General features: G+C 41.4%; 1 protein-coding gene across 2 annotated transcripts in view; it reads right to left on the minus strand.

The window, feature by feature from the left end:
- Positions 1–25,183, minus strand: part of ARHGEF9 (Cdc42 guanine nucleotide exchange factor 9) — a 296,681-nt gene that overhangs the window by 204,721 nt on the left and 66,777 nt on the right. The window contains exons 4-5 of one of the 2 annotated variants that reach the window (XM_069986579.1): positions 24,237–24,381; positions 23,880–23,986 (exon numbers count right to left, since the gene is read on the minus strand). In XM_069986579.1, coding sequence (XP_069842680.1) covers positions 23,880–23,986; positions 24,237–24,381 — 252 coding nt within the window. Of the gene's footprint in view, positions 1–2,072; positions 2,146–23,879; positions 23,987–24,236; positions 24,382–25,183 lie in introns of those variants that run through there. The other variant, XM_069986581.1, reaches the window with a different exon arrangement.

Raw genomic sequence — 25,183 nt, forward strand, 5'->3', positions numbered from 1 at the left:
TATATTTAGTGAAACTATTACAATATGGCGCTAACCACCTAAGCTTATAGGGGGAGATTTATCAAACATGGTGTAAAGTAAAACTAGCTCAGTTACCCCTAGCAACCAATCAGATTCCACTTTTCATTCCTCACAGCCTCTTTGAAAAGTGAAAGGTAGAATCTGATTGGTTGCTAGGGGCAACTAAGAAAAGTTAGAAAAATCTCCCTCATAGAGTAAACACCAGTGCTATGCAAGTAACTCTTTTCATACCTCAGCCAATGAAGTACTGACACAAGCCTTAGTAGAAGAAGTATATATATATATATATATATATATTAAGTGGCTGTCATCTTTAAATATAGGAGATCCATATTAACCATTAGTGTGTTTGTGTGGTTACTAAGTGTATATTATAAATTTATAACTGGTAATTTGGAACAGACAGTCAATATGACAGCACTGTTAGGGTGCATCTATATCACTACTACAGGGGAAGTGTCCTGCCAGACAAGGCTTCTCCCAGTAAAGTTACTTAGTGTGGGTACCTGGAGATAGATTCTAAATTAATCTCTCTCTTATAAGATAACCACTTTAATACTTAATATTGGTGAAAGGGTTAATGGTGGTGGGGTAGGCCAAGAACAGGTATCTTAAATGTATTACAATCTAAGGCTATGTTCACACAGTTTTTCTGGGTTTAATTTGAGCCATAAACAGATGAAAAACAGACAAAAATAAAAAATCAGCTGTAAAAAAAAAAAAAAAAAAATTTTTTTGTTTTTTGCTTTTTATCCATTTTGTAAAGTAATTTACAGTTCAAAATAATAGCCCTATTTCACGGAACGATTATCGTTCATAGACTCGCTCAAACGACCGCTCGTTAACGAGCACTTAACGATTTTTTTAAGCAAACGATAACACATAATACGTGTGGGAACGTAAACGATATCTGTAGTGAAACAATTTTATTGCGGTCGTTACATCGTTACATGGTCATTTAAAACGTTCGTCGGGGTGAGCATGTAGGTGGGGAAATGTAGGTAGACATTTCAAGAAAGACTGAAAGATTCTTTATTCAACGAAAAGATTAGTGAATTATTGTTGAAAGACCAACGATTTTTTTTTCGACATGTGAACAACTCAACAACGATTTCTTAGTTGTTGTTCGCTCGTTACAGCTATTCCACAGAACGAATATTAACAAGCGGTCGTTTGAGCGAATTTATGAACGATAATTGTTCAAAAAGGTTCCGCGGAATAGGGCCTTAAGCCTCAGACTTATTGCCTTAGGCTATGTTCGCACATATAGATGCATTTTGGGGGAAGGGTTATTGATGCAATGGTTTGCAAAGTGCTATGTAAACAGGAAAACAAGCAGAAGCAGAGTATCATATCAAGGAATGAGTAACATCACAAAATAAGCCCTGTCCTATGCAATGACCTGCTGCTCTGCTGGAGGCAGCACTGTGATCATAGTAATAACACAAATATGGACACAAGGCACAGATGGAAACCTGGGGTTCCCTTTAAGGTACAAAGTGCATCCTCTGGCAGAGAAGCTCAGGTTGTATGCCCATAATCCAGACTCTGTCCCTTTCATAAACTTCATCTCAATTATTGTGTTCCGTCTTAGTCTCACTGCTGCTTGAGACAGAATTTCCCTAACAACAGACATTGAACAGCAGTTTGCAGGGAAGTGAGCCACCAAGTGGTGAATAATATTTTTTGTGACAAATGTAGAAATCCAAAAATATGAACATGGGAGCTCACAATGACTGTCAAATGGAAGGAACTTGTCTGAAACAACAGTGACCAGTTAAGGCATGTACTTTGTTTGGCACAACTCTAGACTGACTCATTGTTTGAAATAAAAAGCAAATTAGTAAATGTGGGACTGTGTTTCCATTTACTATGTTACTGCAATCTTTATTATGTCTCTGAGCAGAAGACACAAGCTGCTATAAAACAGGTAGGCTACAGAAATAGTGTAAGGAGTTTGCTCCCCCTACAGCTTCCCTGTTCCCTCTACTCATCCATACTATCAGTATATTATGGAGTTATCAATTATATCTTATATCTTATAGGCTTACCAGATGTGAACCAACATTGGAATCATTCCATCTGCGTTAGTGATTCTGCTGCCATCAGAAACCGACAGAAAACAAGCATCTTTTTTTTCTTCCTTGCCAGATGTGTTTGTTCCACTTTAAGACAAGCACGAGTGTTAAATATTTGCTTGTAGAATAGATTTTAGCTGTGTGGGCTTCTACTTAAAATTCAAGCCGTGAAGTGGAGTTTGGAACTGAGGTAAATGTAGTCCTGTAAATGTAGTCCTGTGAGTTCCTTATCTGCCAACTGACAAACCTCAATTTACATGACAATCTGTGCTTTTAATCCAAGCAAAGAGCGTTCAGTCTCTTACGCAAACCAGTTGTGAGACAGAATATTATAGCACACGTTGATCATAGATTTTGGCTGAGAGTCAGTGTACACGTTTTATCTTTGCCTAGGGTGGAAACTAGATACATGAATTAAGAAAAAAAAAATCCCCAAACTTGTTTTTACGATTAATGGAAATCAGCTGCAGCCATAACCCGCAATTACTCTGCTACTGCAATAGCGATTTTAATGGTGTGAGAGAGTGTTCCCCATCATTATTGTCTAAGCAGCAATGATCAGCTATCAAGGCAACATCTGTCACCCTGCAGTGTGTCCCCTGGCACTGAACCCTCTGCTGCTGACCACTCAGTGCTCTGACTTGGTCTCTGTAAATGAATACTGCAGAAATAAGGAAGAAACTCACTGCAGCCATTTAGAAAGAATACTTTATGACGCCATTTGTAGTCTCACATACAGCTTAGGGGTTATAGTCACACATAGGGTATGCTATGATGAATGAATGTGTTTCAGACTGTCTTCAATCTTAGCTTTACTACATATATTTAACAGAATTATATTGTTCAGTGTGTAGACAGGGTTTCTATGCATTAGAGCCGGGATGGAAAAACTTCGGCCCTCCAGCTGTTGCAAAACTACAATTCCCATTACAGATCCCTAGCGGCATGTCAGTTTTGTGTGGCTGCTATTCATTGAATAGCGGCTGCACTGAACTGTCAGTTCACACAATGGAAAGTGAGGCTCTGGACGCACTTTCCATTGTGTGCTATGGTGAATTGGGATGTGGGCGCACACGGTACCGGCCCGGATTATCTATACAGACACCGGCCATTCTGTGACACGGCCGGGGCACAAAATGGCCAGTGTCTTACAGCATGTGAATGCAGCCTAACTCTGTTATGCATACTATAGAAATTCCAATGGACACAGGACACATTGGCTCATTTCAGTACATTTTGCAGAGGAAATATATATTTCCAACTGAAATAAAAACTATCTGACTTGTAACCAGTGCAGAAATTCTTTACAAACACAATCTGATATGTTAAAGGGGTACTCTATATTTTTCTTTCAAATCAACTGGTTTCAGAAAATTATATAGATTTGTAATTTACTTCTATTCAAAAATCTCAAGTCTTCCAGAACTTATCACCTGCTGTATGTCCTGCAGGAAGTGGTGGATTCTCTCCAGTGTGACACGGTGCTCTCTGCTGCCACTTCTGTCCATATCAGGAACTGTCCAGAACAGTAGCAAATCCCCATAGAAAACCTTTCCTGCTCTGGACAGTACCTGACATGGACAGAGGTGGCTGCAGAGAGCACTACGTCCTGCAGGACATGCAGCAGCTGATAAGTACTGAAAGGCTTAAGATTTTTAAATAGAAGTAAATTACAAATCTATATAACTTTCTGAAACCAGTTGATTTGAAAGAAAAAGATAGAGTACCCCTTTAACATAGACTGTATATAAAGAATTTCTGCCCTGGTTACAAGTCAGATAGTTTTGTAGTTTTGATAGATTTGAGAAAAAGAAAAAAGATTTTCGTTGGATAACCCCTTTAATACCATGGTAATAGACTTATTTGGGCATAATATTCATTCGGCTTGATCTCTACCTAATGTAAGAGACAGCTGATTGAGTCATTGAATAATAAAACCTACTGCACAAATAGACGTTAAATCGCTTATTCAGCTCTGCTACATCTATGTATATGTATGCTTGGCAATACTGTTCTTCAAGTTCTTCAACTCAATTATTTACTGTAGGTAACGAAAACATAATGTACAAAATTCAATGTAACCAGATCAATTCACCTCTATATGTGAATACATTCTCTGATCCAATAAGGTTCTTATCTGCTATAGAATGTGTCCCAATGTCCACAACAGATCTCAAAATGGTCAGGTTTGACTTGTTTAGCAAATCCCCTGGGATTTCTCAGAAACCACACAAATACTGTATACAGTCATTTCTGTCCTGCTTCAAAACACTGTATACTTGACATCCGGTATATGGTGTTTCAGAGTGCTAAAAAGTTGCAATTTGTCTTCTTGATTTCGCACAACAGTCTCCTATTGAGGCTTACAATACACATAGAATAGACTACTGAAAGACTCAGCAGGCAACTGTTTTGCAGAACAGGAAGTCAATAGTGTAGGAAAAATGGATTCCCCTTTGCCATTTTATTATAGTACATAGTGTCAGAATCTGTATGGAAACTGTGATGTTTAACAGCACACGTAAAACAAATTGTCTTTCTGATGTCGCTGGTGTCTAAGACTTTCTTATTACCATATTTTCTTTCTAGAGAAATGTGCATTTACTCCACAAATGAAAACGCTATACAAAAAGCAAAAGGGCCTTTCTTCATATTCAGGTAGTAATTTGTCAGTCTGCTTCACATTTATATACACGTTTTACCATTTGTTGCTGTAGACAGTGAAATATAAGGCACGGATCTTTTACCTGCATTACTTCAAGTGCAATCTAAAATTGCCTTGTATAACACATATAAGGAAAAATAAAAATACGCCTCAGGCCTCCTTCCACACATTTTTTTCTATGCTTTTTACCTATGTAGACAGAAAAGCCATGAATTTCAAGGGTTTTCCGTAGCCTTCTTTATGGGCGTTTTCACTTTTGTTTTGATACATTGCCAATAGGCATTTCTACAGGTGTTTTTATTTTTTTTATAGAAGCCAAAGGGGGACAAATATAACAAAAATAAGACCTTACTTAAAGTATGCTATGTCTTTAAAATAAATGCCACAGACCCCAAAAATGTAAAAAATTAGATTAAAAAAAAATGCAATTCTTTATTGCAGTTTTTGGAGAAGTAGGTTCTTTTGTGCAAAACCTCCTTTTCCTTATGATGAACTCTTCAGAATGACTTCAAAAACTACATAAAAATACAGCAAGGCAGCATATGTAAAAACCCTCTAAATGTCATTTTTGCTCCGATTATATTCACTTTAGTAGGAGCTGCACTGCAGTTTTTTGGCACCATGACTACTCAATTTATGGAGGGTTCCGGCTCTGTACTAAGTGTTAATTTCTGGCATTGCAGCTCTGCAGAACAGCTGATGATAGGGGTGCTGGGTGCAGGCACCCAGATGTTCAGCTTTTGATCTCATTCTTCACTTGGGCCTCTGCACATCACCATTTTTCCTGTTAGGTATTATACATTTGTGATATACACATTTTATATGGACATATCATACATTTATTGCAACGTCTTTTAGGATGTTATGTTATCCCTTATTGACTCCTGGTCATACCTTACTGTAGTGGTTTCTGCCTTTGGGGGGAATTCAGTTTATTTTTGTAGTGTCCTGTATTTAATGTAATAAATCATTTTGATATTTTAGTTTCTCCTTAATAAGAGCACCATAAAAGGTACTGAGAATTCTGGGAGGAAATATATGCAAAGCAGCTTTATGGTACCACCTTGTAGAGGCGGCTTTATGGTACCACCTTGTAGGGGCAACTTTATGGTACCACCTTGTAGGGGCAGCTTTATGGTACCACCTTGTAGGGGCAGCTTTATGGTACCACCTTGTAGGGGCAGCTTTATGGGACCACCTTGTAGGGGCAGCTTTATGGTACCACCTTGTAGGGGCAGCTTTATGGTACCACCCTGTAGAGTCAGCTTTTACATATATCTTTTTCCGAGAACTCTCAGTGGAGCATGAATGGCCTATAAGGCTCCACATGCCTCTTAGGAAGCTTTCCTAAAGGAGAAACTTCAGTGCCCAGAAACAGATCCATCTCTGACCTGATGAGGGGCAAGGACCCTTGAACAGCTGTCTACTGATGGATCCCTTATCCTTTGGGGAAGTTCTGGATTGGCTTATTCCCAGTCATGTCCTGAAGCTTATTAGAAGAGCCAAACTAGAGGATAGCACCAGAGTGCTGCTTTCCATGTCCTTCTTCCTCCATATTCCCTTCATTTGCTTTTTGCGTTGCATTATACTGGTGCCCACTTCTGTTGATCTTTGAGGCTGGGTTCACACTACGTATATTTCAGTCAGTATTGTGGTCCTCATATTGCAACCAAAACCAGGAGTTGATTAAAAACACAGAAAGGATCTGTTCACACAATGTTGAAATTGAGTGGATGGCCGCCATATAACAGTAAATTACTACCATTATTTTAATATAACAACCGTTGTTTTAAAATAGCAAATATTTGCCATTAAATGGCGGCCATCCACTCAATTTCAACATTGTGTGGACAGATCCTTTCTGTGTTTTCAATCCACTCCTGGTTTTGGTTGCAATATGAGGACCACAATACTGACTGAAATATACGTAATGTGAACCCAGCCTGACTCTGAAAATTGACACAGGAATAGAACCTGTATTCAAGGTAATATCCTGTAAACGAAATCAATGACGGGGCAAACCTTCCTCTCAGTTTATTGCAAAGTACCAGTCCAGATAAAACGTGTACCTATGAAGTATTGTATATCCAATGCAGACATGAAGCACTAAAGGGAACTGCAGGTACATTAAGGCACAGAATATTACTAGAGTACAAATAAAGCTGAAATACAATCTGACAGTGACAGCTAAACCCATTCATTCTTGGCATCAGTGGGGACTCAGCTGTCACATGGGAGACATGGGGGTAGATGAAACTGTTATAGGGTGACTGGACAAAGGAAAGAGCATGGGTAGCACAAATATTAACTGTTGAATACTGGGTTAAGATTTTAGACTCCAAAAGCAATTCTCAAGAGATCTGCAGGGATTGCAGTGATAATAAGATATTTACGGTGGTCAACGTCCATATAGAAGCCACTAATAGAAAGTGCATACTAGTCTTAGTTTTTAATCTGGATGATGCTATCACCAGTGCTCCATTAATTTGTTTCCATCTCATCTTCCAGAATAAAGCTACAAGACTGATTGAACGCTGCACTGTAATCGTGATTTGTAATGCTACCCTGCTAAACCACACTGTGTGTAAGAGGAAAGCAGCCGAGGAGAGATTTGCACCCACACAGATGACGACACAGCAGCATCTGAGGAGGAGAGGGGAGTGAGCAGGGATCCCTGTGATATTATTTCAGCTCTAGGGCAAGCTTGCAGGAATTATCCTGCTGTGTTCCTGTGCTGCTTCTTACAAGCTCTTGTCATCTTTCCCTCCAATCCTCTCATGGTTTTATGTAACTGTTTAAAAATTGACCAGGCTTCTTATCCCTGACTTAGCAGGGACGTGTCTGTACATCCCATCTGCCAGAAAGGCCTGGAAGGATTCCCCAGGAAAACACAGAAGTGATTGTAAATTGAAAGCTGTGCCATGTGCTCTGAGTAACGCTCAACTGAGTATGAACTGATTACAATGTAAGGCACAGAGGCGCATGACAAGTCGCTACCAACTATAGAGAATAGCACCACCACTTCATATATGTACTGTACCAGCGAAGTCCTAGGCTGGAGTTTCTGGACCCAGGGCCCCATACCTACCATGTGCCATTCATGATACTGGAGCCCCCTCAGACACCAGGCAGCAAGCATAAAATTGTCCAAGCATAAAATTGTACACATAAACATTAGACATAGCTGAACATCAATGCGTGCTGTATGGAGAAAGAGGGGTACTTTTAGACAGCTCTTGCAGCAGCTTATGTCTCCCATGCAATAGAGTTGGGGAGTTAAAATTCAACATGCTTAACCCCCTGATATGATCTGTTGAGGTGATGCCACAATACATTTTATACAGTCTGGCTGACTTTAGTCTGAAAAGTAGAGGGCCCTTAAAGTGACACTGTCACCTCCTTTTTGCATTCTGACATCTCTACACAGGTGAAAAGGGTAAATTTAGCGCTTTTCATACCTTATTTTATATCATACGTCATGGTGCTTGTTCAAGTAAAAAGTCATCTTTTATCAACTGCAGATTGAGTTAAGTGGACGGGGCCTCGCGGCATTAGCGCCACTTAGCCCCGCCCACAATGCCACAGTTGGCCCCGCCCTCTCGGCGGCCATTGGAACAGGCTGGCCGAAAGGTCTAGACCCCATCCCCTTTACGTCGGCCAACCAATGGGCATCAAGGGGGCGGGCCCAATGGTACCGTTGTGGGCGGGGATAAGTGGCGCTAATGCCGCGAGGCCACGCCCACTTAATACAATCTGCAGTTGATAAAAGGACACTTTTTACTTGAACAAGCACCATGACGTATGATATGAAATAAGGTATGAAAAACGCTAAATTTACCCTTTACACCTGTGTAGAGATGTCAGAATTTAAGGGGTGACAGTGTCGCTTTAAAGTAGCACTCTGCTTTATTTCTTGTTATTTATTGGGGTCCCAGTCTTTGCTGCAGCGCAGCATTATTCTAGTCCTCAGACACTGTTCAGATCCTGCTGTTTCCTACATCCTGAAGTGTCTGACAGCATGTGTGCCACTGCTGTGTCTTATGTATGCAGGTCGCTATTATTATATAGTGTATATGCTCTGGGCTGAAAATCGCATTCTGCACTCCCACCACTAGATGTCACTTTAGACTTTATGCACAGCCGAATCACTGCCGCCGTCCCCCCTCTGCCGCATCATAACTGTGCTCAGCCGCGATTGGCTGAGCACAGTTATGCTCAGCCAATCGCGGCTGAACGGCTGATGACCGGAAATCAGTGTCAATAAAACTGTGGTCACATACAAACTGATTGAAACAATAGGTAATTTTCTGCTGACATTCCCTTTAAATCACTTCAAGGACTAGAGGTGAAAAGTAAAGTAAAACGTTGCAGTTGAAGACACTGGGCTAGGCGATTAGATAAGAGAAAGTCATCCTATGACAGACACCAGAAGGTGCTTCTCAGGTCTTACAGTACTGTACCACTGGGCTTTGTGTTTGGAGGAGAGTTGAAGCTTTTATTTCCTCTGTGGGACTATGTCATTTGTACTTTGTGATAACTCATGGACCTAAGATAACACTGTCTTATTTTCCTGCAGCCTCATGTACAACCAAAGATAACACAGTCCTGATAGCCCAAAGATTTGTGACAAATTACAAACTTGCTATCTCTAACAGTGCCAGGCTCCGTACATCTGCGGCGGGATTTTCAGGAATAGTTCCATTAGACGGGGCATATACAGTAGGTTAATACCAGTTATGTCTTCCAGTTATGTCGCTTATGTAACAATAGCCAAAAACAGCTCGGTAGACAGAAAATCTATTTCTGCAACCTATTTCATACAGTACAGACAGAATCCAATGTTCCCTGCTGCAGTGAACATCCTAGTAGCATTCGTGATTGTGAGTGAAAGCAGAATGTCAGCACAACCTGTGCACATACGGAATAATGGACAAATGTGACTGCAGCTAGTGCAAGAATGAGCAATCTCAGCAGTCTGCACAAATGCAATGGAATTCTGAAGTATGGAGATAGACACAAATGGATCCTTCACTGGGTGAGAGAAAGAGAAGACCATATGCCCTTTTATACCAGCGATAGCATCTGATGCTTATGTCTGCTGACAGCCAGTGTCAGCACCTTATGCTCTGAATGTACAATCTTACTTAAATTACTACATTGCCTCACACAGATATTGAACATACAGAGGCTGAAAAAGATACTTGTACATTATATTGTGATATCATAAAGCAAACTGCTGTACAAGTCTGTATTTTTATTAAATACATCAACCTATTGGACATACTTTCTATGGTTGCATTTAGCTGTCTATATTATGGCTACAGAAATTGTACTGGAATGAAATTAGATCAGCATTGGGTTCATAGTCGGACTGGGGTACCTTGGGCCTGCCAGGGAATTTGATTCTACATACACCAGATATAACCAGTGGCAAACCTTTCACATTACTATAGCGACTTTGCACAGAGCTGTGTATGTGACCAGCAATGCTAGCTCACTGCTAGTAACTTGTCAGTCACTCTATGCAAACAGCATAACGTGCCACTTAAGTTTCTAGAAAAGAGAAGTCCCATGAAACTAACAAAAGTAAGGCAGGCAGGCGGGTGCGGGAACATAATAAAGAAAATATATACTTACCAGTCCCCGTGCACCTGTGGTGCTTCCTTGAAGTGTACCTGTTGTTAAACCTAAATCAACAGTAGATGTGGAATAAAGCAAATTTGCAATTTACATTCATTCTAAACACATGAAGTCCCATGTTTCCTAGATCATCTGAACCCTCACAGATAAGACGGCCATTTGATTGACAGACAAATTGAGCTGTAACTCTGGGTACAGGTTAGACTTCATGTGTTTAGTTTTTTTGTTTTTTTTTTCAACCAGCACAAGACTGAAAATCTGCCTTCAGGAGACTGGACCTGGATTCCGGTAAGTAGAGCTTTGTTTTACAGCATGATAACAACAAAAAATTATGAATGAATGTAAATTGCAAACTTGCTTTATTTCACATCTACTGTTGATTTTGAATTTTAAAATTATAACAATAGTGACACTTTAGCGACAATGTCACAGACCGGCTGATGGATCGCCTGCTCAGCCAATCAGTGACTGGGGCGGGACACCGCTGCAGTCACTGACTGGCTAAGCGAGCAATCCATCAGCCAGTCCGTGACATTGCAGCTGGTGACATACATGGAACGCGACTGAAAATGACTTCTGGCGGCTCTGGAACAGACCCAAAAGCGGTGCTACAGGGGCAAGGGAACTGGTCAGTATGCTTTCTTTATCTTCCCACACCCTCCTGCCTGCCTGTCATTCATTAGTTTCACAAGGCTTCCCTTGTCAGCTATAATTCATCTTCTAAACTGCTGACACTGTTAGATGCTGTTAGGTCAAAAAGACACATGGTACCTTAAAGCGACTCTGTACCCACAATCTGACCCCCCCAAACCACTTGTTCCTTCGGATAGCTGCTTTTAATCCAAGATCTGTCCTGGGGTCCGTTCGGCAGGTGATACAGTTATTCTCTTAAAAACAACTTTTAATCCTTCAGCGCTGTGTCTAACGGCCGGGGCTTACATTTGTATATGCATTAGGCTGGCACCACCTCTTTGTCCTTCCTCCCCACCCTCCTCATCATTAGGAATGATCCAGGAACATTTACTGCTGTTTGAGCTTTGCACAGGTGTCTTAACGATCCAGCCCATGTTCATTATGCACACAGGTGGGGAATAGGAAGCAATCTGCCTGGAGCATTCCTAATGATGAGGAGGGTGGGGAGGAAGGACAGAGAGGGTGTGCCAGCCTAATGCATATACAAATGTAAGCCCCGGCCGTTAGACACAGCGCTGCCGGATTAAAAGTTGTTTTTAGGACAATAACTGCATCACCTGCCAAACGGACCCCAGGACAGGTCATGGATTAAAAGCAGCTATCCGAAGGTACAAGTGGTTCGGGGGGGGTCATATCACTTTAAATATAATTGTCTGTGCCTCCATAGCATAGAAATGCTTTTTGATGAAACCCCAGGTTACTATATAGAGGCAGTGAGTGAGCGGGGGACAGGCACGTGCAGCAGTGCTGGGGGATTATATGTCATCCTGGAGCTGCTAAACAGGGAGGCCCACCTACTGCTCAGGGGCCCACCAAGGGGTGGGGCCCACCGGTGGATTCCCCTGCTCCACTGTGGGACAGTCTAAGCCTGATTAGGTTTCTATGGTGAATTACCTTTACTTCAGAAAACGGCTGGAAGGAAAAGGACAGTCTAACTATTAAGGCCCCCATATACTTCAATAAAAAGTTGGCCAAATCCTCCAAATTTGGAGGGACCAGCTGACTGTGTAAAGTGTGTGGGGGCTCCATGACATAATCTGTTAGAGAAGCATTAGGTATTTTGCATTGCAACTGTTAAATCCTTTTGTTTTCAGAGAGATAAGCCACCACCGGAGCTCTCTGGCAATGGCTTACCCATCCTCTCTTGAAGCCCCTATTCCACGGGTCGTTTAAAGGAGCAATATCGTTCGTATTCGGCCGATATCGGCCGCTATGAACGATATTCGTCCCGTGGAATAGAGTGCAACGATCAGCCGACATCGTTCATGTCGGCTGATCGTTGCAGTCGCTTGTTTTTCAACATGTTGAAAAACAAGCGACTGATATAGCAGCGATCTGCTCCCGTCGCTCCGTTGAATAGGAGCGTCGGCAGCAGATGCTGCTATATCCTATGGGCTGCCCGGACGATCAGCGATCCTCCGAGCAGCCCCTCCCGCACTCACCCGCTCGCTGCAGCCGCGTTGAATAGCGGCGGCAGCGGGCGGGGAACGAGGAGCAAACAAGCGCTAATATCGCTCGTTTGCTCCTCCAAACGACTCGTGGAATAGGGGCATTACTAATGCCCCTATTACACGAGTCGTTTGGAGGAGCAAACGAGAGCTATTAGCGCTTGTTTGCTCCTCGTTCCCCGCTCGCTGCCGCCGCTATTCAATGCGGCGTCAGCGAGCGGGTGAGTGCGGGAGGGGCGGCGGGGAGCTGCTGGGGGGGCTGCCCGGGGGATCGCTGATCGTCCGGGCAGCCCATAGGATACAGCAGCGCCTGCTGCCGATGCTCCTATTCAACGGAGCGACGGCAGCAGATCGCTGCTATATCAGTCGCTTGTTTTTCAACATGTTGAAAAACAAGCGACTGCAACGATCAGCCGACATGAACGATGTCGGCTGATCGTTGCACTCTATTCCACGGGACGAATATCGTTCGTAGCGGTCGCTTGTCAGTCGCTTGTTTTTCAACATGTTGAAAAACAAGCGACTGCAACGATCAGCCGACATGAACGATGTCGGCTGATCGTTGCACTCTATTCCACGGGACGAATATCGTTCGTAGCGGCCGATATCGGCCGAATACGAACGATATTGCTCCTCTAAACGACCCGTGGAATAGGGCCTTGAGGACACACACATTTTGGCACTGCCAAACAGTAATGTGTACAGGGAGATCAGGAGAAATAGCTGTTAGGCCCCAAACTACTCATGATATATGTCCACCTTTGCATCAATAATATGGTCCATAGACAGCCCACTGAAATTGACCTGATGTCATAGCTGCAAGGTCTTGTTTTTGCCAACACATGGTGTGCCATGCAGCAATATCAGTGATCTGTTCCCACACAAGTAATGCTTCCATGGGGGATACCTTCTAACATAGCATAACTGTATAATGGCGCATGCCATGGTTCTACATTATTGACATCTGGAAATTGGAGGCACAGAAGTCTATACATAAGGCTCTAAATATGGCTATATACAATTTAGAGGTTTTATATATATATATATATATATATATATATATATAGAGAGAGAGAGAGAGAGAGAGAGAGAGAGAGAGAGAGAGAGAGAGAGAGAGAGAGAGAGAGAGAGAGCTATGTGTATGCTGGTCATAATTCTACCTAAACATCCCTGGCTTAAAGGTAAGCTCTAACATCAGCAGAGCCATCAGCACCCAGCTTTTGTTTAATAAAGAGATAATGGCCATGATGTCCTTCTGCCTTCTTTTTGCCTGATGGTACAGACCAGCTAAGAGATGACACACAGACAAACGCACATCTCTGGGTGCAAAGCTATTCCTCTGAAAATTCTCATTCATTTCATCAGCTCACGTCCTCTATGTGCTGGTGCAAATGACTTGATCTGAACTTGTGCCTGGACTATAATGAAATGCAGGCAGCAACAAGCCTATGGATTAAGCAATTTAGCTGTGTGATGCTATTTTTATCTCGCAGTGAAATATAGGAAGGCTCTTATTTTACCCCTATGACATTCCATCAGCTCGAGAAAAGAAAATGCAAATATGAAAGAGAACATTTTTTAACACATGAATTTCCAATGTGAATCGGAGGTACTTTCTATATTTTTAGACAATGTGAGTGTTCCTGTATTATGAGAAGGACTGCAGGTAGTATAAGAGTATATTCCCCTTGAATGGGGTTGTTCTGGCAGCAAACACATGGATTTCATGCAAGCCCTATTCACATAAATAGTTGGGCACAAACCATTAAAGGAATAAAGCTAAAGCCATGGTGTAAGGGAATGTTCACACTGAGTAAATGTGGTGGATTTCTCTGCCATGGAATCCCGCCTGCCTCAGTGTCATCCAGTCTGTCAATGGGAGGGCTTGTGCGCCTCCGCTACCACCGCTCTTCGCGCAAAGAATTGACATGTCAATTTTTTGTGCAGAGAGTGGCTAGATCGGAGGTGCGTCTCCGGTAATATGACAGCCTCCATAATAATAGCTAAAATGAATTGAAAAAAATACAATCAGAAAATATACCACAAAAAAAAAGGTAAGAAAAATAGAATATGCTTCATTATGTTTTACTGATCAGTAAAAAAAAAAAAAGAGGTGATACATTCACTTGACTGCCTCTTTGTACTTGAATCTTGTTTTCTTGTGCTAGGGATGTTGTATTGTGGCAGAAGCCCTACAAAATCTTTCTGTGCCGCAGGATCCAGTCGGCAGTATTTGCTATGCAGGTAGCTTATAATAATGCTGCCAGGTAGACACAAGCTGGAAGGAGGCAGTGATTCCTCAGCATTGCAGTACTCCCCAGGTTATTAAGACACGGTGGGGGAAGGGGGGGGGGGGGCTATATCCAAGCAATAACTGAACTGAAACTTCACTGAAATTCATATGAGCATGACACTGACGAAAAGCCTATTAATTATGCAAGAGTATTGTAAGGCTGGGAGGGGAACTGCAATCTTATTTTACTTACAATTTAGTGTAGGCGCTGGCACCCTGCAGATGAGATAGCTTAAAGGCAACATGCCTGATTCTTCTTTTTCCTCCCATCAGGGGAGAGTCAGGATACCCTCATACATATACATATATTATTTAGTCACTCACAACATACACACATTAAATCACCCTTTAAAAGACACAAAGGCTACTGCAAACACCAGTGCCGACATGTGCATCTTCAGACGTCAAAAGCATGAGATTAGGTACACACTGCATTTTTGCTGGCCGTTGAATGTAAATGTTTTAAGGAAAGAAACGGATGGCTAAAACGGATGCAGCTGGACGCCACACAGCTAAGAGATGACACACAGACAAACGCACATCTCTGGGTGCAAAGCTATTCCTCTGAAAATTCTCATTCATTTCATCAGCTCACGTCCTCTATGTGCTGGGGCAAATGACTTGACTTGAATGTAAATGTTTTAAGGAAAGAAACGGATGGCTAAAACGGATGCAGCTGGACGCCACACAGCTAAGAGATGACATAGAGACAAACGCAGTATGTAGAGAATGACGGAGAGTCCAGCGCTCCGTCACTCTCTATGAGCATTGGACTCATCTCTCGTGTGCCGGGCTGCAGTGGCTGATATCTCCGGGACCCGACCGGATCCAGAAGCGGGACCCGGCGGGATCAGGTCAGTATAGGGGGCTGTAGCGGGGTTCGGGAGCCTGTCACCCCGGCACGGGGGGGTGACAGGTTCCCTTTAAGTAGATAAACCAGAGGTGTCTGACAGCATCTTTCTCCCCTCTCCCAGTTTAGAACACCAGCACATACATAGATAAATCTCCATAAATTGTGCTCCAGTAATAAATCATTTACTAATGACAGAGAATATTGGTTAGTATTTTGCAGCAGTATTTGTAAAATTTGTAAAACCATTAAGAGAAAGAATATTAGATAGGTTTCATCTTTATTTTAGACCAACCTGGGTTTACAATAAGAATACTAACCAATATGGCCTATAGGCATATGTGCTTGTGTGTCTGGTTAAAGACATCCAGCATATTATCTAGGTTATCTTTTAGAATATGTATTTGTACACTAATATCTTCCTTTATATAGTCTTTTTATCATATTTATGAGCTGTTGCTTTAAAGCTGGGATGGGGAAAGCTAAAGCTTTGGCTGTCCAGGCATGATGGGAATAGTAGTTTTGCAACAGCTGGAGGGCCGAAGGTTCCCCATCCCTGCTTTAAAGCAACCTCATGGATAAAACCTTGGGAAACCTTGGGAATTGTTCTGGGATCTGCAATCTGATCACAATGTACAAATATATGAACGGACAGTATAGAGATCTTTTTAGTGATCTTTTCTACCTACAGTATACCTATACTAAGATATTAGAAAGGAAATACTAAAAAGACAAACTAGATGGACCCAGTTGTCCTTTTCTGATGGCAATCTTCGATTTTTATGACCCTCATTTTTCAACCGTATCAACTATATTTTGCACCTGATTTATTGTAATGAGTGGCAAAATCCACAGAACGCGCTGCTTCTTGGTACATATAGTTTTTCATTTTTCTGGATTCTGCTGTGAATTGTTATGAGTGTGACCACTAATAAGAAAGAAGCTAGAGCAAAAAATGGGTCAAAAGGCAAATGTCTTTTCTCCTACTTAGGCCAGAAATGAACTTCATCTCTATTGAATTGGGATATGGGCACACATCCCAATTCACCTTAGCACACAATGCAAAGTGCGTCCGGAGTCGCACTTTCCATTGTGTAATTTGACAGGTCTGTGTGGACGCTATTCAATGAATAGCAGCCGCAAAAAACTAACATGTCAGTTTTTCCTGTGGCCGGTTGGAATCCTGGACAGAGTGTATACTATGTGTATAAACTCCATCCAGGATTCCCTCTGACTTCTATGCAATGTATATTTTGTATTAATCACGGCCATTGTTGCAATTTGCAACTACGCCCATGATTAATTCAAAAGATATATTGTGTGAACTTAGCCAAATGTTGTGAAGAAGGAAGCAAACAACCATCCCTCCTACAACAGGATGGGGAATGATGCGACGCAACACCAAGGGGACTGGGGCTCTATTTTATTATTATTACCCCCTGGTTGCAAACAAGCCAAACAACGAGATGCAATCACATTAGTCCCTCAACTTACTGTACCAATGTATATTAACAAATTCCTTGCATTACATTAGAGGCGTATTGTGTTTTCAGCCTCTTCTGTATGAACATTCTTAAATATAAAAAAATCCTTTGTGATTGAATATTTTAGGAGACAGAAGGAAACCGAAAACACATAGAAAACAAAACATTGTGTGGTTTGGTTCAATCAATTCTAAATCTATTGAAGAATATAGCTAAGCTCCTTGAATCCCATTTAAAAAAAGATTATATATTATTCCAATAATATAGTGAGTACTCCTATTTACTCGGGAATAGAAAGAGACTAAATCTCTAAAACAAATCAATTTTCTTTTTAAGACATGAAACTTCTATCATATTAATATAAACCTGTACACCTTTTAGAAGCTGCTAGAAAGCTTCCATGGGATCATTTTGCAAATTCTTCCATTTGCTAGATAAATACTTGAGAATAATCATAGTACAATTATGTCTGTCTTTGAGTTAAAGATAGACTAAAACGCTTTGACAATAGTAATGCCTTCTTATATCCCAAGGTAAAGATGCTGACAAAAAGAAATATTTCATTGCATTTTCCTCTTCGTATATAAATCCGACAGATTTAGTATTTCTGGTTTTAGTATTTAGTATTTCTATTTTATCTGTTTTCTGTAAGACCATTACATTAATGTGGCCAATTTACAGCACCATACTAGCACTGAGCTGTCTGAAGCCATAATACAGAACCCACAAACTTCTATGGGTCATATTATATCTCAGTATGGTATACAGGTGTTTTTTCTGTCTAATTCTGCCATGTACATGAGGTCTAATTCTTGTTATAGCCATTCTGCGCTCATCAAATGTACAGCACATTGAAAATATGGCTATACTTTACCTTTACTTACTGTGACCAAAGCCTAAAGGTAATATGTCACCTTTTCTTTTTTTTTCTTTTTTGAATGATCAGAGCCAGGTACTAATCTATCTACTGATGTCTCCTTTTATTTTTATTTTTATTCTGTCTGATAGGGAAATCACTACCGGAAAGTAATCTGTACAGAAAAAGAAGTGTCAGCCTTTTATTAAGCTTAGTGGTCAGAAGGAAAACTGCAAGATTGTAGGACTGCTTCATATTATAGATAGTAGAATTTTCAAAAATGGGAAAAATCCCTAAAAACGCAAAGAAAAAGGGAACCTGTCACCCCTGGAAGGCCCCCTGAACCCTCCCTACCCCTGGATATGGCCATACTTATCCCATCCTGCCGGACCTGCTCCAGATGCCGGTCCCACCACGGAAATACGCTCTCTCATCTGCGCGCTAAATATGCAAATGAGCGGAGGTAAGTCTGGCATCCATAGGAAGTGAGTGCTCCAGTGATTTCCTATGAACATCGGACTAGTTTGTTCAAAAGACAGAAACAGACTATAAACAGAGAACAGGTCATATAGGAAAGACAACCCAAAAGAAAGTCCTGCCTAAACAAAATACAGTGCAACAAAACCATATAGAAAACCACCAGCCCGACGCACGTTTCGCTCACTTCATCAGGAGCTCCTGATGAAGTGAGCGAAACGTGCGTCGGGCTGGTGGGCCAGACGGGGGTAAGATCTCAGTGTTGGTTTGTTTTTCACTTGTGTGGTCGCATAGGAATTGGAATCTGTAGGGCCTTACTTGTGGTGCTCTATTCATTACCTGGCTGGCCGCTGAGGGGTTACAAACAGTCTCTCCTCCATTATACTATATCATATTATACTACATCTATGCTGTCACTGCATTGCAGGTTAAATACTTGTCATTGCTATAATTTCAGTGACCACTAGATAGTAGTGTTGCAATTCGTATACATAATATTGCAGCACTTATAATTTCTAATTTTATATTGATTTACCACTCTGAGATCTTCCCCCTCTGGCCTTGTGTTATCTGTGTCTTTTCCCATGAAATTCCCTAGTTTTTATCAATTTTTTGTAAATGTAAATAAAGGACTTTGTTATACTTCTGAATAATTGTGCAATTTTTTTCGGTTTTCATACAGGAAAGATTGAGATTTCTTGTCTTTTCAAATCCATTCCTGGCTTTGGCTTCAATACTCTGTCAGATATTTGTCTGTGTAAATACACCGTCAGTCCTATGAATAATTGGCTGGGTATAATAATACACAGTGATTGGATCACAGCACCCTACATGTAATACTGGGTTCTGGCAATTCCTGACAGGTATCCCCTACTGTCTTAACAGGGTTGGGTCTCTTTCTAAGAAAAAGGGGTATTGTGGGACATGATTAGAATCAATGAGAGTCATAAATCTTCAGTGACACAGAATTTTCTCCTTGCTGTAATCAGGTCATTAACGCCTACACCGTACAACTGAGTGTAACAATTCCACTGGGGTACACCTCCTGGAAACACAGACTTATCAAGCATAAAACAGTGTATGGTAACTGTATGGATGTTATTAAACCCTATCCTGCTGCAGTCAGGAGACCGCACGCAATGTTAATTAATGCTAAGAAGTCGGACTACTTCACTATTTACCAATCCATGACCTCTGCTGCTTTTAGAAGGGGTGCTCGTAATTATTGCATTGATTCCCTTTGACGAGGTCTTCATCACACAAATTTTACAACCGCCGAACTGAACTCTCAAGAGATAGTGGTTGCAATAGATTCAGAGCACCCAGAACTTGATCAAGTGTAAATGGACTATTTATCAAAATCCACATGCAAAAATAAATGGCCCAGATTTATCCTGCAAAACTATTCGGCTGAAGTGATTTCCTTAATTGTTCTTCTTTCTGCCTTGCCCAATTAACTGTAAAACCAGAAGTAGGACTTGAGCTCTGAGTCACGGCAGCAGCATTTAGAAGACATGGCTAACCCTCTACTATCTTCAAAGCATAGTTATCTTCAAAGGATTTTATTTCCCACTTTCACTTATAGCGCTCCGAAACAGAAAATGCTGAAATAATTTGATTTTACGTTTCTAAACCTGTACGCCAGACTCGGCATGCTCCGCGATGTGCTGCCAGCTCGTGCACTAGAGTTAATTTGTTGTCTCACTCCCACACTACAGTGCACCTGATCTATTTGTATGCAGCTGAGATAGTGTTTGATGTAGTTATCGCAATGGTTTGCCACCCCCCCTTAGGATGTGTCATACTAATCACTCTCAAAAATAGCTTTTCCTCACCCCTGCTATATGGAGGTTCAGCACTTCTATCTCTTGGCTAGTGGGAAGTTTAACTCTTTCATTTTCATGGGCATTGGTAATCCTGACTCACCCAGTGACATCTCATCGTAGGTAAACCCCATTACCAGACTGTCCTACAGTCAACAAATAAAATCCTATCAACATAAGCAAACATTCTACCATCCCCACTAGAGTCTCTTTGATAGGAGCGGCTTATTAAAAATAAATACTGCAAACTTTGGGGGACTAGAGCAGCGCTCAGCAGTGTTCAGCTTTGGAAACCTCCAGGGCACGTGCTGCATACAGTTTCACAGATCACATGTGCTAGACTTTAAATACCATAATGTTTCTTATAAGCAGAAAATATTTTAATTATTTTCCTGTGGAATTGCATAAGTGTTCTAGGGCCACCCTGGTACCATGGTGGAACCCCTGAAAAAATTTCCTCTGTCAGGGGACTCCTGCTTACAATTCAGACTAGATGCATGCACATCCTATATTTCCTGCTGAGTACAGGACCCCGTGAAACCTGTACGAGCCACACACACGCACACATACTTACCTGACCCGGTGCAGTCTCCCAGCGTTCCGTTTTTTTTTTTTTTACAGCTTCCCAGTGCACGGGTGATGTCACTCTTGCACCAGAGAGCTGGGAGAACGAACGCCGGGGGACTACGCCAGACCAGGTAAGTATGTGTATGGGGGGGGGGGGGGTTGGGCTCTTGTGGCTGGAAGTGCATTGCTGCTTCTGGCCACAAGAGAGACTATCAGTCTCAACATTTAACTGTGAGCGTTCATCACGAATGCTCACAATTAAGGGGTAAGGGGCCTGTGGGCCACCTTATAATGGGGGCCCCTTAGTAGTTGCATGGTCTGGTAGCTACAACACTGTTAGCTTCTGCTGTTTTTTGGGGATCCATGCTCAACAGTTCTTAGGGTTCCTGAGAATCCTGGTTAGAAAACTTTGAGGCACATGTACTATCGCATAAGTACCAGATAACTGCATAGTTTGAGTGTGACCGAAAATTGCTCCAAAATTAGCAATAAAGTAAGCCAACTGATAGGAGGTCTAAACTAGACAGTGTAAAGATGCACCACATTTGTTGAACACCAGGCACTGCTCTTGACCCGCGGCTCAATTTATTCTCTTTGCAGCTACTGGAGAGTACAGCACTTAGCTTTTTCCGGTGACTCCATAGAGAATCAATAGAGCCGCGGGTCACTTGCCATACCCGCAGCTCTATTCAAAACAAAGAAGGCTGGGGCCAATATGGAGATTTTAATTTCCAGCTTTTTGAAAATTGTAGTAAGCTTAGTATAAAGCATAATGGGGATATAGCCCCCTGCATGTCAAATGTACTATAATTTAGGCTTACTAAATGCTTGGAGCTGGCCTACAGTTCTAAAGCTGCTACATGGGCAGTCACAGATGTCTGGATTACCAAGAGGCATACACCTCTAAATCAAGCTAGTGCAGCTAATATGGCACAGGCCTTTACAAAAAACCAGTGTATATAATATCTGTCTTATCAAATCGCCGAACCTAATCTTCACTAGTCCCATTGATGTGTTATTGTATCTTCAACTAACTTAATCAGGAAAGAAAAGTAATAAGAATATTAAAGTAATAAGAAAATAAAAGTAATACAATTTATTCAGTAGTTGCCTTAAAAATAAATAATTCTAAATACATCAAACTTTCTATCAGGTTTTGCAGTACATTTTCTGTGCATGATAAGAAAGTAAAATCCTGAAGCTGGCCCAGTCCATTAATAAGAGGGATGAGATGGCATGTAGTTCAATCTAAGACCACATTAATAAACATAAATTTCTTTTTATAATTTTAAATAAATTAAGCTCCAGGGCCTGATGGATTACACCCCAGAGTTCTTAGGGAACTCAGTTCTGAAATTTCTCTACCCTTGTATGAAATATTCAGTGATTCTTTGCTTACTGGTATTGTGCCGAGGGACTGGTGTAAGGCAAATGTAGTGCCAATCTTCAAAAAGGGCTCTCGAACTTCCTCAGGTAACTATAGACCTGTAAGCTTAATGTCCATTGTGGGGAAACTATTGGAGGGGCTTATAAGGGACTACATCCAGGAATATGTAGTGGCTAATAGTATTATAAGTGATAACCAGCATGGTTTTACTAAGGACAGAAGCTGTCAAACCAACCTAATATGTTTCTATGAAGAGGTAAGTAGAAGCCTGGATGGCGGCGCAGCTGTGGATATCGTGTACCTGGATTTTGCAAAAGCATTTGACACAGTTCCTCATGGACGTCTGATGGGTAAGTTAAAGTTTATCGGTTTGGAAAATTTAATGTGTAACTGGGTTGAAAACTGGCTTATTAATCGTACCCAGAGAGTGGTGGTCAATGATTCCTACTCTGAATGGTCCCCGGTAATAAGTGGTGTACCCCAAGGGTCAGTACTGGGCCCTCTTCTGTTTAACTTGTTTATTAATGATATTGAGAATGGAATTAACAGCAATGTTTATATCTTTGCAGATGACACCAAGCTTTGTAGTACAGTACAGTCTATGGAGGATGTGCAGATGTTACAGGATGACTTAGACACACTGAGTGTTTGGGCATGCACTTGGCAAATGAGGTTCAATGTGGATAAATGTAAAGTTATGCACCTGGGTACTAATAACCCGCATGCATCATATGTCCTAGGGGGAGTTACACTGGGAGAGTTGCTGGTAGAGAAGGATCTGGGTGTACTTGTAGATAATAAACTACAGAACAGCACACAATGTCAGTCAGCTGCTTCTAAGGCCAGCAGGATATTGTCATGCATTAAAACAGGCATGGACTCACGGGACAGGGATATAATATTACCGCTTTATAAAGCTTTGGTGCGGCCTCATCTGGAGTAGTTTTGGAACCCGATTCATAAAAAGGATGTTCTAGAGCTGGAGAGGGTACAAAGACGGGCAACTAAACTAATAAGGGGAATGGAGCATTTTAGTTATGAGGAGAGATTAAAATAATTAAATTTGTTTAGTCTGGAGAAGAGACGTTTGAGGGGAGATATGATTAATTTATTTAAATATATAAATGGCCCCTACAAGAAATATGGGGATATGATGTTCCAGGTAAAACCCCCTCAAAGGACAAGAGGGCACTGCCTCCGTCTGGAGAAAAAAAGGTTCAATCTCCGGAGGCGACAAGCCTTCTTTACCATGAGAACTGTGAATCTGTGGAACAGTCTACCACAGGATCTGGTCACAGCAACAACAGTAGAGGGCTTCAAAACAGGGCTAGACAAGTTCTTAGACCAAAATAATATAAATGCAAATGTATAGAACCTATCACCCCTCCCCCTTCCCTGTATCCATCCGCTCCTTGGTTGAACTTGATGGACATGTGTCTTTTTTCAACCGTATTAACTATGTAGCTATGTAACTATGTAAGGTTTACCTCTGTTTTAGCCTTTACAAATCCCAAAAGCATTGCCTCCATAAGCATACAGTCCTTAGTTTTACATACATGACAAGCAAAGCATGAAAGTGATGCAAATAGCCTCGTACCTGGTGCACTGGAAGCTGATGTGACTCAGGATTTATAGGCTTCCATCTTCTTCCTTTCCTGCTCTCTCTCCGAACCTCCAGAGTCTTTGAGCCAAGATCCTCCTCCCCTAAAGTAAATATATTCTTATTAAACACAACCTGCCTTCTAATGGTACTTTTACATTAAGTAATTTAAAGCAGATTTCACACCTGCAACTCAATGGGAATGTGCAATTGTGCTTCAAGAGTTGAAATCTTAAAGGAGTTATCCAAAGAGCACTCATCTTCCCAATTATTTTACTCAATCTCACACTAGTTCATGGTGCCCACATATTCATGTCCCCACCAACATATACAGCCCTCATTTGTTGTACCTACCTGTGCTCATCAGTTTCTTTTTCATCCATCCAACCTGATCGAGTCCAGATGGGGTGCTCTGAGAGAGAGGTAGTGACAGACATCTATCCAGCGGGAACTTGAAGGAAGGGGGCACGGTGAGCGGAGTTGGGGGCAGTCTCAGAGGCTAGAAAGAAGAATTACACTGTCATCTACAAGTAATAAAGTAATCTTATAAGTTCTATAAAGTAGAAATAAGCTAATTTCCCATACATTTCTGGTTAGTTAGAAGATCCAGATTCTAGGAGTCATACTGTGAGGGGAATTAACAAAAAAAAAAATCTGTAATTTTAGCTGCATTTTGCGCCAAAATTTGAGCCAAAAATTAAAAAATCCAACATTTTTCTGGAAAAACTGAAATTCCGACAAAACGTATTCACATGAGGATTTATAAATTAAATCCTGCATTTTCTAACACAGTTTGAAACTACTGGAAACAGAGATCTTGGGCAGGGAAGTGGTTTACAAAGCACCAAGTAAATGACAGTGTATGCCATTTTAAAGAGGTTGTCTGGTGAACAAAAGACAGCTGAAGCTGCTTGTCGGCGAGATGTGGAAAGTGGTGGGGCTAAGATGTAATCATCACATGCGGGTGAAACACAATAATGTCCAATAGCTTCATAGTTTCTCTGCAATATCGGAGATTGTGCGCTGGCATAGTTTTGCCCATTCACAAAGAACGCGACTTAGCCCACCCCCCACCCTATATCTTGAAATGTTTACTTCTGAGATGTGGCATCTAAGAAAGTGAGAGCGCGCAAGCAGAAGGTTTCAGCTGTCTTCTGCTCGCTGGACAACCCCTTTAATACACAAAGAGATTTTACCAGACTTTTCATTTATTGTTCTCTACGTGTTTATTTGATTAAATCCTAAAAGCAGATGCCACACCTATGTCGTCTCATCCAAGTATTTGTTCTTGAGAATAATGT

This window comes from Dendropsophus ebraccatus, chromosome 10 (assembly GCF_027789765.1).
Source record: "Dendropsophus ebraccatus isolate aDenEbr1 chromosome 10, aDenEbr1.pat, whole genome shotgun sequence".
In the NCBI taxonomy this organism is placed as follows: Eukaryota; Metazoa; Chordata; class Amphibia; order Anura; family Hylidae; genus Dendropsophus; species Dendropsophus ebraccatus.